Here is a 16,624-nt window from a genome sequence, read left to right as displayed (position 1 = left end):
GTCGAAAAAGCTGGAGTACTCACACCTTTTATAAGGAAGAACCACCCAACCACATTCAATGGATTCTTGCTTGCATGCAGACTCCCTCTCTCGCCTCAGGGCTTAAGAAGGCAGGAATATGTTTCCAACCATCATGGCTTTGAAGGTGGAGTTTTGCAAGTTAACATATTTTATCTCACTTTAGTCTATGGAACGTTGTATGAAAAAGGGTTGTTAAAACCTTTGATTCTAAAATACTCAATGCTCACAGAAGGTGTTAAATATATTTTCACTGCACACTTTAGAGAGTTCCAACACAAAAACTCCATTTACAAATTGATTGATACTGTCATAGAACTACATGCATCACTGTGGTAGTTGTTTCTGACATATTTTGGTTACCTTTTTAGACATCCATCCTTCCGTGTTTTTTAATAGCGCCTGTCCTAATTAGGGTCACATTAGGGTGAGCTGGAGCCTATCCGAGTTTGGTGACAGGCAGGTAACCCTGGACTGGTTGCGAGTCAGTCGCAGGGCCTTTTAACCTACGTACAGTATGTGAGGGGCAAAATATTAGAAACGCCTCTCAGTATGATGTAGTGTAGCTTTACACCACTGCAAACTACATGCTTTTCAGATAGACATAGTATTACATGTAGAAGCGCTCAAAACATTCGATAAATGTAATGAACAAATAAAGCAAAAATTGAAGTCGCTCGTGCTCCACTGGTAAAATGAGAGTAATTATAATAAATGGAAGCACACATTCCTAGGCTGGGGGACTGTAAAGGTTAAGAGGGCAATGACCTGGTTACCATTGCATTAAAATCAGAACAGTCCAGTCTAGAGAAAATAGGGTAAAAGGGTGAAGGTGTTAAATTAATCCAATTACACAAGTTGGTGAAGGTATTGTGGTACTTGGAATGTAAACTTGACTTTACTTCCTTCAAAAATTCAATATTGAAAACCAAAGACTGTTTTCACCCCCCAAAGAAAACAGATAGCTACAGGCCTTCTTTTCACCTTCTGACCTCAACAGATGACCATAACTGACAGAAGCTGACCTTGAGGTGATCTCTTCCCACTGCAGTTGGTCCAGTGCACACTGCGGGCGATGGATTCAAGGAGCTTTCTGCCCACTGTGCTCCAGGTGAGGAGGCTTTGTATTGCAAAGCTGCAGGCGAGAAGTAATTAGAGGAGACTTTCTGACACAAAAGAATGTTTCACTGAATGATAGGTTGGCAAAATCCACCCTGTTGCTCTGTGATAAACGACAACATGCGGCCATTCATCATTTACTGTATATGTACTGTGACAGCATTTCTTGGTTGTGAAAAATAATGGCCTCTTCTTAAAAACCCACCTCTTGAGTTATTTTATAGTCCTGAGTGTTTGGATGATTACATAATTACACAATACTGTATATTGTATATACAGTCATGGCTAAAAATATTGTCACCCCTGGGGTGCCAATATTTTTAGCCACGACTGTATAAAAAGACACATGCGCTTTTCTTTTCCTGACTGTCTGACATGAAATCAGACGAAACCTTTCTGTTTTAGGTCAATTAGGATTACCATTTTTTTTTCTATTTTTTTAATGCCATAACAATGAGAGAAGGTGTGCCAATATTTTTACCCATGACTGTACCTGTAGATGTGAATGGTTGCCTGCCTCTGCGTGTCATCCCAGTGATTGACTGGTGATTTGTCCAGGCTGGAGGTCACCTTTCAGTTTAATTCAGATGAGATTGTTTCTAGATTTCCTGTGACCCTGAACAAAAGGAGGATTGCGTAACTGCATTCCATGAAAAAAAATAATGTGTTGAATGCCTTTAACAAGGGTTGCACCGATACCACTTTTTTTCAGACTAAGTACAAGTACTTACATTTGATTACTCGCCGATATCAAGTACCGATACTTTATAATGCCACCACATCACAATTTGAGATTTGAGTAAATTGAGTTAAGAGCCCAGTCAAAGAACACATTAACTCGTAAATCAATAGTGGTACCTAGACTTATGATTGCCCCAACTTAACTTAAGTTGTTCGGGTTACGAGTCCTCACTTGGTTGTATTTCCACTTTGTGTTGTGAACCAGAATTGTAGTTATGAGCGAGCTTTAGATCCCATATGCCGCTGCTCAGTACAAGTGAGGAGAGCCTGGCACACTTGCATGCTGTTACATTGTGTTTTTGGTTAGTATTGACGGTTTCTACTGCATATAATTGCAACGTGATAGTGATGGTACAATGAAGTGGATTAAGTCAGGTAAGTACACACTGCAGGTATAAAATGCACGGCCCGCCACTGCTTGAACTACAATTGATATGCAAAATAGAATTGGAAGGGAATTGAATTATTATTAATACAGTAGGCCGACAGTATTAGGATAGGTTGGCTGGTCTCGGTTCAGCTGCAGTTTTTTTTAGTGTAGAGCAGGGGTGTAAAGCTCGTTTTAGTTCGCGGGCCACATTCACTCCAATTTAATCTCAAATCGGACAGACCACAATATTTGTGCCTTAAAAATCCATGAATAACAACTATTCAAAGATTTCCCCATTGTTTTGGTGCAAACAATTTTTAGAATATATTCACATTTATTCATTAACGTCTTGTTGCAACTCATATGAACAACCTAAAATTTAATATATATATATATATATTTCAATAGTATTATGAATCAGTGAGCATACACCATTCAGTTATACATCTTGTAAATGTATACATAAAAATACAAGTTGCGGCAGTGCATGAAAAAAACCCCAAAAAGGTTCCACCAACCTCTTTTGAAGTGAAGCTTTTGACTAATATTTTGTAATATTTAATTTCTTAAAATATTTCTACAGAAGGTATTTATTTCCACAGAGATGTAGCGCTTAGGCGGCACACCATTTTATATTCGTGTGCTCCTGAAATCATTGGCCTTTACATGTGCACCAGTCATTTAAGTGTCGTCAGTGCGCCCTGCAGTGGATAAAATTAACTCCAATACCTTCTCTTTTTATTATAAAGATTGTTTATTAGTTTGGCATTTGTCCATCCATCCATTTTCTGAGCCTCTTCTCCTCACTCGGGTCGCGGGCGTGCTGGAGCCTATCCCAGCTGTCATCGGGCACGAGGCGGGGTACACCCTGAACCGGTTGCCAGCCAATCGCAGGGCACATAGAAACAAACAACCATTCGCAGTCACAGTCACACCTACGGGCAATTTAGAGTCTCCAATTAATGCATGTTTTTGGTCCGGTAATTATTATAATAAATTCCTAATTGTTTAAGTATCTTAATGTTTAGCTTGGGTAATTATCGTACCAAATAAAATAATACCGTCATCAAGACATCTTTACAAATTAAGCGTGAAGATACAGATACACTAAAAGTTGGAAAATACAATGTTTAAAAAAATTAGCGCGACTGCTATAAGTTACAAGTTAAGTTAACGTTGAATCTGTCTGCCAATTGACTATTTTTTAAACAATTTATCCAACTATTTTATTCCCTGTTCAACTTTGTCTTTTTTTCCTATGGATTTAGCTAATGATGCTAATTCCTGATATGAATTACAGAAGGCGGCCTCTCACCAGATGTGACGTTGGTGATTATGGTCCCAGGCAGTGCTTGTACCGCCCTCCTGCGGTCAAAAGAGGGCACGAAAGCACGAGACACTGCGCATGCGCCACACAGCCGGTCTGCTCAGGAGTTGATACTGAAGCTGTCCTCTGAGCGGCTTCACCTTCAACCATTTTAACCATGCTGGCTACCATAGGACGATGCAGTAACGGGCTTTTTCAGGCTTTGAAGCCCGGTGCCAACTCATTGAAGACATTCGGTGGTAGAAATGTGAACCTAAATTTGGGTAAGTTGTTATGTTTCTACCGCACTGGACTGTCATTGCTAAATGTCCTCTGGACTGTTCCCGATGGACGTGGCCTCTACTTTTCTCGCCTTAAATGTCTGAATTAAAAATGAGTACATGCTATTATTGATCTTTGTGTTGAATATGTGACAATCAAATGTTAGCCGTTGTATTTCTTTTTCATTTGACGTTGTTGTCATGTCCTCAATGACCTTTAATTTTACGTCCAAAAACTACAAGCTCATTCTACGTTATCAGTCACAATGAATGTAGGGAAAATAACATGTACAAATTATTCAGATTGGTTGTCATAATATTTTTTTTCATATTAGCTAAATAAGATAACTACAATGTGAGCTTTTAGTATGATTCAGTGTAGTAGTAAATCTCTGCATACTGCAACCACAATAATAAACATCCATCCATCCATCCATATTGTTATAATTAGAAGTGAGTAACGTGTTGTGGCTAGTTATGGGCTAGTTAAGTTACTGTCCTACTTCAGCCAATTTTCTCCAAAGTTGAAATAGAATATGTACTGTACATCACACCAATCTCAATTTACAGTCCAGTCAAATCAGCATCATTACCACTTTCCTGCATACTTGCATACAGTTCAGCCTATGTGTCAGGTCTTGACAGCTTTATGTAGCGACAAACAACATTTCATTTCAATCTTGGAACTTCCTGAGTGGACCAATAACACTGGTAGGTGTGCTTGGAAATCTGGTTTAGTTGAGTTTGATGTGTCATTACAGGCAGGGGGTACGCAAGCCCTGCTGCTCAGGCAGCTCTTGGCAATGGACGCATCACAGCTGTGATCGGTGCTGTCGTGGATGTCCAGTTTGACGAAGGCCTCCCCCCCATTCTCAATGCGCTGGAAGTGACAGGTCGTGACAGTAGACTGGTGCTCGAGGTGGCCCAGCATCTCGGTCAGTGAGTTAAAGTGTGATACCAGAACATAGAAGCATGTCATAGCAAAGCCACAGATGGTTCTTTTTACATTATATACTCTTGTCTTTCTTTAGGTGAAAACACAGTCAGGACGATCGCCATGGATGGCACAGAGGGTCTGATCCGTGGGCAGAAGGTTCTCGACACCGGGGCCCCGATCAGAATTCCTGTGGGGCCGGAGACTTTGGGCAGGATCATGAATGTCATTGGAGAACCCATTGATGAACGTGGTCCAATTAGCACCAAACAGTAAGTTTTCTTGTGCTACATTTTAGATTCCCCTGTAACAATTCTAACAAAAACATTTTTTTTCTGCTTTGAAATAGCTTTTGAAAGTGAGTCTACCTTATTTAAAAATAGTCAATGTCAAAATGATCCCACTTCAGCATAATGAACCAGATCTCTTGTAGACAAACTGTGCCACAATTCCAGCAGTCTCTTTATTCAGTGGAACTTTATAAACAACTTAATTCACCAGACACTTGATACTCTTGTAAAATCTAAAGAGAAGCAGAATATTTCATATAAGATGCACCCAGTGAGTGTTTGAGACTTTAGTCATCCTGTGAGGGAAATGTAAATTGTCATTATACGTAATAAGGTAAAACAGTCTGTTGTTGGACAATGATCATTCTCTAATTGTATTATAGGAGTGGAACAATTAATGGAATAATTGTATTATTAAAAAAAGGTCGAAGTAATATCTCTTCCTTGATACGTCACAGAGATCATTTATCCGCATAGACTAATGTTACTGCAGTTGCATGCACCATTTTGTGGAGAACTAAGTTGGCTTGATGGCGGTGAGCCAGGAGAAATTAGCCCGTGCAAGAAAGAGAATGTCCAAAGTTTGGGATAATTTCCTAGTTAACAAGGGAGAGAAAGTGGAGCGTGTACCACAAAGAGCACATCTACAATTGCCAACACAAAGTAGCGTATCATCCATCCATCCATTTTCTGAGCCGCTTCTCCTCACTAGGGTCGCGGGCGTGCTGGAGCCTATCCCAGCTGTCATCGGGCAGGAGGCGGGGTACACCCTGAACTGGTTGCCAGCCAATCGCAGGGCACATAGAAACAAACAACCATTCGCACTCACATTCACACCTACGGGCAATTTAGAGTCTCCAATGAATGCATGTTTTTGGGATGTGGGAGGAAACCGGAGTGCCTGGAGAAAACCCACGCAGGCACGGGCAGAACATGCAAACTCCACACAGGCGGGACCGGGGATTGAACCCAGGTCCTCAGAACTGTGAGGCTGACGTTCTAACCAGTCGTCCACCGTGCCGCCAGTAGCGTATCAGTGTTAGCTAATTTAATGTAGTCAACCATCGCTAGTTAGAATGTATTGTAATGCACCCTCAGTCAACACACTGACTGGCTAACGACGTAGCCAGTTAACAGCCAGGTAACGCTGCACTCTCTTTTGCTGACGCCCACGTCACTCAATAACCTCTGCTGTCTTACAGGACCGCTCCTATCCATGCGGAAGCCCCCGAGTTCACTGACATGAGTGTGGAGCAGGAGATCTTGGTCACTGGCATTAAAGTGGTAGATCTCCTTGCACCCTACGCCAAGGGTGGAAAAATTGGTCAGTAACATGTCTGTCTTTGAATTCCTTTATACGTGAAAGAATCTCCTAACTATTGTGCCAGTTGTGTGCCAGGTCTGTTTGGTGGCGCCGGCGTGGGTAAGACTGTCTTAATCATGGAGTTGATCAACAACGTGGCCAAGGCTCACGGAGGCTATTCTGTGTTCGCTGGAGTTGGAGAGCGCACCCGTGAGGGCAACGACTTGTACCATGAAATGATTGAATCTGGCGTCATTAACCTGAAGGACACCACCTCAAAGGTAACACCCTCAATGCCTGTACAACAGCCACGACAATAGGTACACCTGCTCAATCCACTATATACAGATATTGCAAGTTTAGAGCATATGTGCACAATCTGTATACTGTATTGTACTTCCATATTGGATTGCATTAGTAAATCGAGAAGTTCAGTAGGATACATTGTGGTCTTCTATGACCATGCATTTCTCAGTTTGTGTAATGTCGTCACATTTAGAAAATTTCGGGCTGACGGACAACATATTAGAAACATTTCTCTATGATTTAATGCAGTTCTGCATCACTGCAAACTACAACCATAATTAAATATGCACAGTGCCCTTGTGTGCGTTCCTAATCATGTTGCAGATGCACATTGTCCAGTCTAGCGTTGAAACACCTAATATGTGTTTTCAGGTTGCACTGGTGTATGGTCAGATGAACGAGCCACCAGGTGCTCGTGCCAGAGTCGCTCTTACTGGGCTGACTGTTGCGGAATATTTCCGTGATCAAGAAGGACAGGACGTGCTTCTTTTTATTGACAACATCTTCAGGTTCACCCAGGCTGGATCAGAGGTAAATAATATAACGTGCACTACTTACAAAACTTGATATTCGGCCTCCGGATGAAATTTCAGGATAAACCTAAAATGTGCTATAACATTTGCAGGTGAATTGGACTTTTTCAACATTTTTGAATGCAGATCTCAAACTGTTGTAAGATTCAGTACTTTTTGCACAACCAGTTGTTCTCTGTGAAGGAGCTGAAAAGCTAAATTCACACCAGGTGTGTAATCCATGAATGCACTATTACGTTTCAAAGGATGCTTTTCTGTGACTCTTCCAGTCACTTTAACTCTGTTGCAGAGTCTCTAAGTGTATTGGCCATGTATCCCTGAGAACACTGGTCAAAGACTTGCAATGGGAAGGTACTGTTAAGTGTTGTCGTGGTCTCATGAGATCAAAATGTGAACAGCCCGATGACGAGGACTGTTTAAACACAAATTCTAACAGAACCAGGAAATTTATTGGCCGATGAATAGATCAACACATTTTATGAATTTTGCCATTCAGCTTGTTGTGTGGCCCGCCACACACTGAGTGACATGGCCAAAACCGAGTGAACTGTCACGACGTGTGCTGAGTTTGGCAAGTAGTTTTCATGAGTGGCTGACCGTCGGCAAGTGGTTTTTATCTGATTAAATTTTTTTATTGCCGGTGAGCGGCGTTGCAACAATGTGAAAAGGGGTTTCCACTTACTACGCGTAAGCGAGACCCAGCTGGCCGCCACGACGCCACCTAGTATTAGTTTTACAATATTTATAATTTCGTATGTACCCATGGCTTGAAAACAAAGCGTGGATTCTGGCACAAAAATGCAGATGATGTCAGTGAATGGGGAGCTCAATCATTGCCAACAGCCTCTCTACTTTTTTTCTTCTCCCATTTCTTCTTTGTGGGAATCCACTTATTCCTTGCCATTTGCACCATGTTTTGGTGGTTCAGTAAAAAAATAAAATAAATAAATAAATATACCGTACAGCCTCAAACCTGATACAGGGTTGCAGTTTTTCTGTTGCAGCCAGCCAGTAGATGTGTGGTGCTCAATTACTTGAAGAGTCGCCAACTGTAATTTATCCGTGATGGGCCACTTCAGTCACCTTAGGGCGAGTTCCTTGTCAAGAGTTTTGAGGTCGAATTAAGTTTACTGGTAAAGGTTTTACCGTAGTGCATTTTAGTCGTCCTGAAATTTCACTTAAGATGAATCTCCCTAACATTTTGTGAGTATGCATTGATTTACAACATAATCCATTCAGTAACGATGGTATTATGTGGATTGTGTAATTGTCCTTCAGGTGTCTGCTCTGTTGGGTCGAATCCCTTCTGCTGTGGGATACCAGCCAACCTTGGCCACTGATATGGGTACCATGCAGGAACGAATTACTACCACCAAGAAAGGTTCCATCACCTCAGTACAAGTAGGAAGTGGCTGGACGGGATTGATGTGGCAGCTGTTGTCGACAGAATCAAAATAAAACATGCTCGCATTGCAGGCCATTTATGTGCCCGCTGACGACTTGACTGATCCCGCTCCCGCCACAACCTTTGCTCACTTGGACGCCACCACCGTGCTGTCCCGAGCCATTGCTGAGCTGGGCATCTACCCCGCCGTGGACCCCCTGGATTCAACCTCCCGCATCATGGACCCCAACATTGTGGGGTCTGAGCACTACGACATCGCTCGAGGCGTACAAAAGATTCTTCAGGCAAGATTTGTGTCAACAGCTTTTTAATAACGAGTCAAAATGAGATGTAATGACCCCTACATGTTTTTCTTTCCAGGACTACAAGTCATTACAAGATATCATCGCTATTCTGGGTATGGATGAACTGTCTGAGGAAGACAAGCTGACTGTAGCTCGTGCTCGCAAGATCCAGCGTTTCCTGTCCCAGCCTTTCCAGGTGGCTGAAGTCTTCACTGGCCACATGGGGAAGCTGGTGCCTCTCAAGGAAACAATTAAAGGATTCCAGAGCATTCTAGCAGGTAGTGCTGCAAAAGAATACATTTCCAAAATGGGATAAAGCTCTTTTCCTGCTAAAACCTTTCTTCCCGTACTCTTCTCCAGGTGACTACGATGCCTTGCCTGAACAGGCTTTCTATATGGTCGGTCCCATTGAAGAAGTGGTCCAAAAGGCAGAGAAACTGGCAGAGGAACACTCTTAAATGATAATGTATGGAAGGCTCTCTGATTTGTACAGTATAATTTCTATTTGAGGAACTTCTGATGTGTCATGCTAAATATGTTGTGCTTTGCTTGTAATGATCTGGAAATCTTACAATGAGATTAAAGATGACATTGTGATACAGTAATGCTCATACTGTCTTTTTTTTGTGCACTGATCGTTTTTAATTGAGACCTATTCTTGAGAGATTTGCAAACTCTGAAGGTTTAGTTCCTCAAGTGTCGCAGTATCTTATTTAGCTCCCTTTCCTTAGTAAGTAGACTGTTGCTGTGTTCTTTGAATGCCTCGAAATCCTGTAAAATTATTGACACAAACACTCAGTATGAGCTTAGATAGGTCATCAGCATTTTTGTCTTCACAACAAACCTTGTTCAGCTTCTGGTACTTTGTCCTGGCTTCTTCCAGGGCCAGCTTGAGGGCCTTCACTCTTTTATCTGTGTTAACTGCCTGTGCTTCCTGTTTAAACCTGAATTCAGAGACATATGGCAGCAATTTATTGGAAATTAATTTTCACTTAACAGCAGACAAATTTAGCAACCATATTTACCTTTCCTCTGCTTTTGTCCGGGCTCTTTTCTGCTCTTTGTATTGTATCTCCAGAAGCCGGAGTTCTTCTAGCTTCTCCTGTAATTATATAAGTGTATGAAAATAAAATTATACATTCGGGTGACAAGTGCCATTTTTCCAAATTTACCTGTATAGTGTTCTCTTGTTCCACAGAGGTACGCAGCAGTTTGTCTCTCTCTTTGGTGAGGCTTGTAATACTTTTGCTCATTGTGGCTTCCTTCAAGGCATGCTGCTCCTCGGCTTTTAGAAGTTTCAGCTTTCCGGCTGATGACGCCAAAGGTTCAGCAGTGCCTCTATATATCGCATGTGGATATACAGGATTGAGTTCTTTCCCACCTACCTTTCCACGTTTGTTCTGCGACCGCATGGTGTTGCTGAGTTTCAGTCAATTGTTCAAGTAACGATGCTGCCATTTCTTGATGCTCTTTTGACTGTTTCAAGGATGTTGATTCACTTTGGGTTATTTTCTCCCTTTTAAACAAAGCAACATTTTGTGTCTTTAGTTATCGTTGACCTGATATTCTTCAACTGCTCAAGAAGACAACCCAAAAGATAAAAAGTACAACTACAGTGCTGCCTTGACATATGCGTGACCTGACTTAGTTTTCTGATGAACGAGCTGTCATACTGCCGATGTTTTTATTATTTTTTTTGCTTAGACTTCTAAGCGCAAACTTGAGATATGAGTGCTGTATTGACGAGCTAATACATAGCATTGATAGTGGTGGCGTTACCCTTTTATGCAGCGGATACTTTCACATAACATTGTCGCAACACATGAAGACAGATATCACAATACTCACAGGCATACAGTATATTCTTTATCCACTACATAAAATGACTAATATTACAGCAGCTTACTGAGTCACAGTAATTTATTCTTTCTTCTTTGTGTCTGCATGACATGTCTTTCTGTCCCTCAGTGACCAAGCCAGGCACACCAGAAGGATCACCACGAGAACTAAATTAAATAATGATGCACAAACTGTTTAAAACTTTACATTCTATTTATGTATTTACTCTGTTTGTATAAAGTACAATATTATAGAGTGCCATTTTCTTTATTCAAAAAACATTCCCCTATTTTTGTGTGTGTGTCAGGGGCTGGAAAAAATTGAACTTTTATCTTAAAGCACCAGCTGCACCACTGTGTTTATTTGTTGCTGTTAATGTAAAAAAAACCAAAAAAACAATCTTACTGATATGCAGTTTCCTTAGTTGTGAACTCCTCTGTCAACGCTTTGATTTGCTTTGTCAGCTTTTGAATGGTCACCTCTTTATCGTGTAACTTTTGGGAGAAAAGCATGTCATTTTCTGTCTGCAGCTGCTTGTTTTCTAACTTCAGTTGTGCATTCTGGTGTTTGTACTCCTCCATGAACACAATAATCGCTCGACTGTTGGCGTCTAAATCCAAAAATCTTTTCTCCACTAGCTCCGCTCTCTGCTGCTTTTGCACAACTTCTTTCTGACAGCTTTCAAGTTGCTTCTCCAGCTCAGTCTTGACTTGCTGCAGACTTTGACATTGGTGAAACAGGTCGCCTGATCTTTCTTTTAGTACACAGATCAGGTTGGCTTGTTCTTTTATTCTAGACTCCAGCAGCAATGTCTCCGTTAAATCGGCGGCGGGGAGGTCCTTGCATTTCTCCAAAGTCTTCTGATTGATGTCCATGTGCTGCGGAAAAGCCAAGAAAACCAAGTATTTGGTGGTGGTGATAAGCGTAAAGGAAACTCTGTAACCACAATGTTAGTTAAAGCTGCACATGTATTACCTTTACAAAGAAAATAATACTTCGTTTTCATCACTGTTAACAATTATCCATCAGGTGTGCTGCAGGAAATGATTGAATTTCATGTAATTTGCACAAAATTATTTATTAATTACAAATACATTTGTTCTTCTATATATGCCAGTTATAAATAGTCACAGGCAGAACAACTGAATGTTCTTCCATTAGATGGCAGAAGCTACAGTAAACCTGTTACCATTCATACGACAGAATAATGGCTTTGTGTGAGCATATTAGCTTTGTGTTCATTGAACAGGCTAAATTGAGGAGAGAGAATTATTTTGGTAGTTTTTTTGTGGCATTTTTGTTTGGTGGTGTGCTGTGAGATTTTTGTAACGTAAAATAGAAGCTGGAAAACACTGCATTAGGCTGTGCGTCTTGTACCATGTGTCAGGTACTGTCAAAAGTATCAAAATTAAAGTTATTTATCATGGAGAATGCCATTGAAGATATACGATCTTGATTGAAGTAAAATCAATATGTACCTCGTAAATTGTACAAATAATTATTACATTTGTTAAATAAGTCTGATTTAATGATGTATGACCTCAAATCACTTCACCAGTTTTAAATAAAAAATATAGCCTATATATTTTTTCAACTTAAATTTGGCCCAAGTAAACAATTTGACACGAGTGCTGAATACATTTACATAAACTGAGTAATCATATAATTTTAAACATTCTCACTGCACTTGCCTTATTGAATTTGGTGCCAACTTTATTGACGAAACAAGTTTCACTTGAGACAACATGACGTCAATAATAAGTGACGTACAACGAAGAGACCGAAATCAAATTCAACTGCACACAAACACTCATTTGACTATAGAGCAGACGAAGGTAACAAAATGTATCTACAGACAATAATAATACTTACGGCAACGTTGAGTGAAAGTCCAGAGAGTAACAGGTTATCCTCAGACTTGGTCACTTTCTTTCTCACGTTCTCGGACTTTTTTCGTTGAGACGACATTTTGATTAATTCAACAAACACCCTTGAAGTTATTGCTGTCTTTTGAAACTAAATGTTCACAACTATGTCGTTTTCTAAAGACCCGTTTTTACTAATTTAGCCACTGAACGTTTTAATGAGCATGCTAGGTTCCTACTTGTATACTAGATGGAGTAAACTTTGTGCACTACTCCCGACTCGAGAGCACAGCGACCCACTGACGTTATGACGTAATCATCTCGTTAGGCATCATCCTGTTCTTAAAAAAAGCACGCCACCAACCTGAAGCATCAACTTAAATTGACAAGAAAGGCGCATTAGGGCAAACACAATTAGTTTTTTTTTAAACATTTAAATTAGATTCTTAAGGTTAGTTAACTTGTATTATGTCACGTTTTTCCCCTTTTGAGAGAAGCAATATTGATTTTTGGTGGGGGGAGGGGTCGTGTTTGACTTGCGTTTTTACGATAAGTAAGAGACACAATGTCATATGTCGTCATTTCTTTTTTTTTTTTTCTTTTAATGACAATCCAGATTTCAGGTGTAATTGTCTCAGTACTGTAGGATACTGTAACGTTAGTGTCATAAGTATAAGTACAATACAAACTACGAAACGTTATATGGTATCGAAATGTAAAAAATCGCGCAGTGTATACTCAGAAGCTATATTTACAATGCATTGTGTATACCTAAGTGTACTTAAACTGCGTTCTAATGTAGCCTCAGAGAAGTACGCGCACACACACACACACACACACACGCACACACACGCACGCACGCACACGCACACGCACACACTCAAAAAGACGCTGAGAAACTTTTCCCATGTCCAAGTTTGAGTTTCTCGGTTGCCATTGGAAACCACGTCATGGCAACAGGTGGTAATGTAGTATCACTTTATGGCAGCTAGGTGGCAGCCGCTAACTCTTATTAATCTACCAACAATGGCCTATGTCAAAAGGAAACATGGTAACTTGTGTTTTTCACAGAAATTCCAATTTCGATTAAAATAACTTTTTTAGTGCACAACTATTACTGTGAATGTAAGCGCTGAACCAGATATATCTTTTTTTAATATAAAAGTAATCACTACTTATTATCTTTTGCAGTTAATTGAGTGATGTGTATAATCTCTCCACAGGACAAAATGCATAAGCAGTGATGCAAGGTTTGTAGTCATGGGAGCTGCATATCATTATGCAGATTCCACGGCCCGCCTTGAGGGATTTATCCAGAGGGTTGGGGGAGCGACTGTCCTGCACTTTGCGCACGCCCCTTTTGATCAAGTCGTAGGCCAAGGAACCCAGTTAGAGGAGAGCCAACAGCATCCCAGACCCCCACCCCCCACCCCCTCCAGTCCCTGCAGCTCCTCCATCTGCACAGTGGAGCTGGACGGACCAGCCAGAATGTGGAGAGCGGTGCCACTCCAACTCTTTCTCTTGTTATTATGCTGGGTTACTTTGTGTCAATCACAAGGTTAGTAGTATGTTTTCTTTCTTTTCTCTTGATGCAGTTCAGTATTGCCATGCGGGCCGTTGCACACTTCTTGCTCCCATTTTTACTTACTTACGTACTTTTAAAACTATGAGCTTGATCTGATTGCAAAGATGCATCCAATTCCATACAGTCTCTTTCTGTGAGTTACACAGGAAAGAATAACAAAACAACTTGTGGATGATGGGGGGATATTCTTAAGGAAATATAATGTTGGTGGCGTGTAACCAGGTAGAATACGATGGGTTTTTACCACTCTGTGTTATTACTTAAAGGTTGAGCACAAAGCCCCCCTCAGTCAGAATGGAAGTTCTCGTGGAGGAACTTTTGCCTGAGCTTTACTGTTGCTAGGTAACAGAATGGAGCATGTGACTTACAATCTGTAAGTACTGGTTAAAAAAGTTCATTTCAGCAATGAAGTGTTCGAGCTGCACGCCGCAATCTTCAACTCAAGGAATACAATTGACTTTTCTGATTAGGCTGAGACTTCAGGAATTCTCCAATTTGACTCTGTCTACATTTTAGATTGGTGTTTGTCTCTTGTGTTTGTTGCCCAGCTAGATCCTACTTCTCAAATTGTAATCTGCTTTCTTTTTGCTCAACCCTTTGGATGTAAGCTTCTTAGTGTGAATGTGGCTACTAATTACACTGCAGCTGCTGTAGAATGGAACCATTTCTACCTAAGTAACGCTTGTAGAGCCACAGCTTCACTGCTTGGACATGCCCTGGAATAAACTGTATGATTTCAACTCACAGGTTATCTGACAGACAAAAACAGATGTTTAATTGTCAAAAATAGAATATGCTGACAGTAAAAGTCTGTATAATGTCCAGGAATTTGCTGACATTTGAGATGTACATGACTCATGTGACTTTGTCAGCATGTCCATGTTCGTCATTAGTGCTAAAATATAGGCCACAACTTTAGGTACACCTGCACAATCTAATGAGACCTATATTTGTTCTTGTCACAAACGGTGCCTCGACAAAGAAAATTAGGCCCAATTATATGAAATGTATTAAGAAAATGTTATGTTATGCGTGTGTGTATGTGTTTGTGTGTGTGTGTGTGTGTGTGTAGTTTGCATTAGTGTACTCCTGCAAAGATTCATACAGAGTGCTGTTATAATAATAAATAATGTGATATTTAAAATTTTCAGCTATTCCTAAAAGACTATAATTAACAGCTCTCAGTGTGATGCAGTACACCTCCACCAATGCAAACTGCAACAAGAACAATTATAAACACATTTTAAAAGTAATACCTTGTTACATAATACAGTGGGCGGCACGGTGGCCGACTGGTTAGAGCGTCAGCCTCACAGTTCTGAGGACCCGGGTTCAATCCCCGGCCCCGTCTGTGTGGAGTTTGCATGTTCTCCCCGTGCCTGTGTGGGTTTTCTCCGGGCACTCTGGTTTCCTCCCACATCCCAAAAACATGCATGAATTGGAGACTCTAAATTGCCCGTAGGCATGACTGTGAGTGCGAATGGTTGTTTGTTCCTATGTGCCCTGCGATTTGGCTGGCAACCAGTTCAGGGTGTACCCCGCCTCCTACCCGATGACAACTGGGATAGGCTCCAGCACGCCCGCGACCCTTGTGAGGAGAAGCGGGTCAGAAAATGTATGGATGGATAATACAGTGTATTGTTTTTGAAAATCCAGACTTTCTGATACAGCTCTTTAATGTGCAGGTGTACCTAATGTTGTAGTAAGTTTAGTGAAAGTTCAATTCACGCAAAATGATTATAGAGCAATAAGTGTTTCATAAGTATCACCCGCTGACACACTATAAGTGATTAGTAGAGATGTCCGGATGACACTTTTAGCACCCGAGTTTGAGTCACTTGATTTTGGGTATCTGCCAATACAGGGTCACGATCCAATACCTTGGCAAGCCATTAAGAAGAAAAAAAGTAGGCATCCGAACTGTCGCTATCGTCTTCATTTAAAAAAAAAATATGAATAAAGGTATTTGAACGTAATACCTTTTTATATGGCTAAAATCCTTGTGCAGTAGTGGTTCAAACCAAGTAAACAAAATCTTTCCACAGGCTATTACTAGTGCATAGCATAACAACAATGCAAATAAAATTTATATATCCTGTCTTGAATAAACAAACTAAAATTGAAAAAATAAAATATCAGAAATTCCACTTAGTGCAGTTACAAAATAAAGCTCTTCTTAAATGGCCAATGAACCAATTTAACATCGTACAACATTGTAGAAGTAATACTAAATGGCTTCACTTCACTGGTAATTTCTTACTCATTACTTTTGCTGTGACAGTTGGTGGTACTATCTCCAGTGTGTGCTTGATCCCTCCCCACACGCTACAAAATAAAGCCCCATAACCTTTAGTAGCGCTTTATCCAGGCTTCGTAACTCTGAAAAAATGCTGATAATGCTCATGCAGCATCCATAGTTCTGGTTCATTAAGGTCCTTCAATAAT

At 40.6% G+C, this 16,624-nt stretch overlaps 3 protein-coding genes across 7 annotated transcripts in view; 2 read left to right on the top strand and 1 right to left on the bottom strand.

Annotated features, from left to right (window-relative positions):
• The first annotated feature begins 3,656 nt into the window (after positions 1-3,656).
• LOC133410480 (ATP synthase subunit beta, mitochondrial) lies at positions 3,657-9,507 on the top strand. Its single transcript, XM_061691713.1, has 10 exons — positions 3,657-3,838; positions 4,597-4,770; positions 4,867-5,041; positions 6,262-6,383; positions 6,459-6,643; positions 7,041-7,199; positions 8,480-8,602; positions 8,678-8,890; positions 8,967-9,168; positions 9,251-9,507. Exons 1-10 carry the CDS (start codon positions 3,733-3,735, stop codon positions 9,346-9,348), a joined length of 1,557 nt encoding a protein of 518 aa, XP_061547697.1. The 5' UTR covers positions 3,657-3,732; the 3' UTR covers positions 9,349-9,507.
• On the bottom strand, positions 8,959-12,856 carry zgc:172182 (coiled-coil domain-containing protein 89). Its single transcript, XM_061691714.1, has 7 exons — positions 12,602-12,856; positions 11,135-11,607; positions 10,276-10,406; positions 10,063-10,199; positions 9,916-9,992; positions 9,735-9,834; positions 8,959-9,661 (listed from the first exon to the last, which is right to left on the bottom strand). Exons 1-7 carry the CDS (start codon positions 12,695-12,697, stop codon positions 9,575-9,577), a joined length of 1,101 nt encoding a protein of 366 aa, XP_061547698.1. The 5' UTR covers positions 12,698-12,856; the 3' UTR covers positions 8,959-9,574.
• Positions 12,857-14,019: 1,163 nt separating this feature from the next.
• lrp2a (low density lipoprotein receptor-related protein 2a) overlaps positions 14,020-16,624 on the top strand; it is a 61,515-nt gene continuing 58,910 nt past the window's right edge. For 4 of the 5 annotated variants that reach the window (XM_061692907.1, XM_061692905.1, XM_061692906.1 and 1 more), the window contains exon 1: positions 14,035-14,152. In XM_061692907.1, the coding sequence (XP_061548891.1) occupies positions 14,083-14,152 (70 nt within the window). In that variant the 5' untranslated portion in view covers positions 14,035-14,082. Of the gene's footprint in view, positions 14,153-16,624 lie in introns of all 5 variants that reach the window. The other variant, XM_061692908.1, reaches the window with a different exon arrangement.

The sequence above is a fragment of the Phycodurus eques genome, chromosome 12 (genome assembly GCF_024500275.1).
Source record: "Phycodurus eques isolate BA_2022a chromosome 12, UOR_Pequ_1.1, whole genome shotgun sequence".
Lineage (NCBI taxonomy): Eukaryota > Metazoa > Chordata > Actinopteri > Syngnathiformes > Syngnathidae > Phycodurus > Phycodurus eques.
Note: the sequence above shows the minus strand (reverse complement) of the source record. Positions and strands in the feature narration are given on the sequence as shown.

Excerpts from the sequence above, each read along its gene's own strand:
- LOC133410480 (XM_061691713.1), top strand. The coding sequence starts at position 3,733 with ATGCTGGCTACCATAGGACGATGCAGTAACGGGCTTTTTCAGGCTTTG. Across the intron at positions 5,042-6,261 it reads GGTCCAATTAGCACCAAACA|GACCGCTCCTATCCATGCGG; the intron begins GTAAGTTTTCTT and ends GCTGTCTTACAG. Across the intron at positions 8,603-8,677 it reads GTTCCATCACCTCAGTACAA|GCCATTTATGTGCCCGCTGA; the intron begins GTAGGAAGTGGC and ends CTCGCATTGCAG.
- zgc:172182 (XM_061691714.1), bottom strand. The coding sequence starts at position 12,697 with ATGTCGTCTCAACGAAAAAAGTCCGAGAACGTGAGAAAGAAAGTGACC. Across the intron at positions 10,407-11,134 it reads ACTAAGGAAACTGCATATCA|GGAGAAAATAACCCAAAGTG; the intron begins GTAAGATTGTTT and ends TTTGTTTAAAAG. Across the intron at positions 9,835-9,915 it reads CGGACAAAAGCAGAGGAAAG|GTTTAAACAGGAAGCACAGG; the intron begins GTAAATATGGTT and ends CTCTGAATTCAG.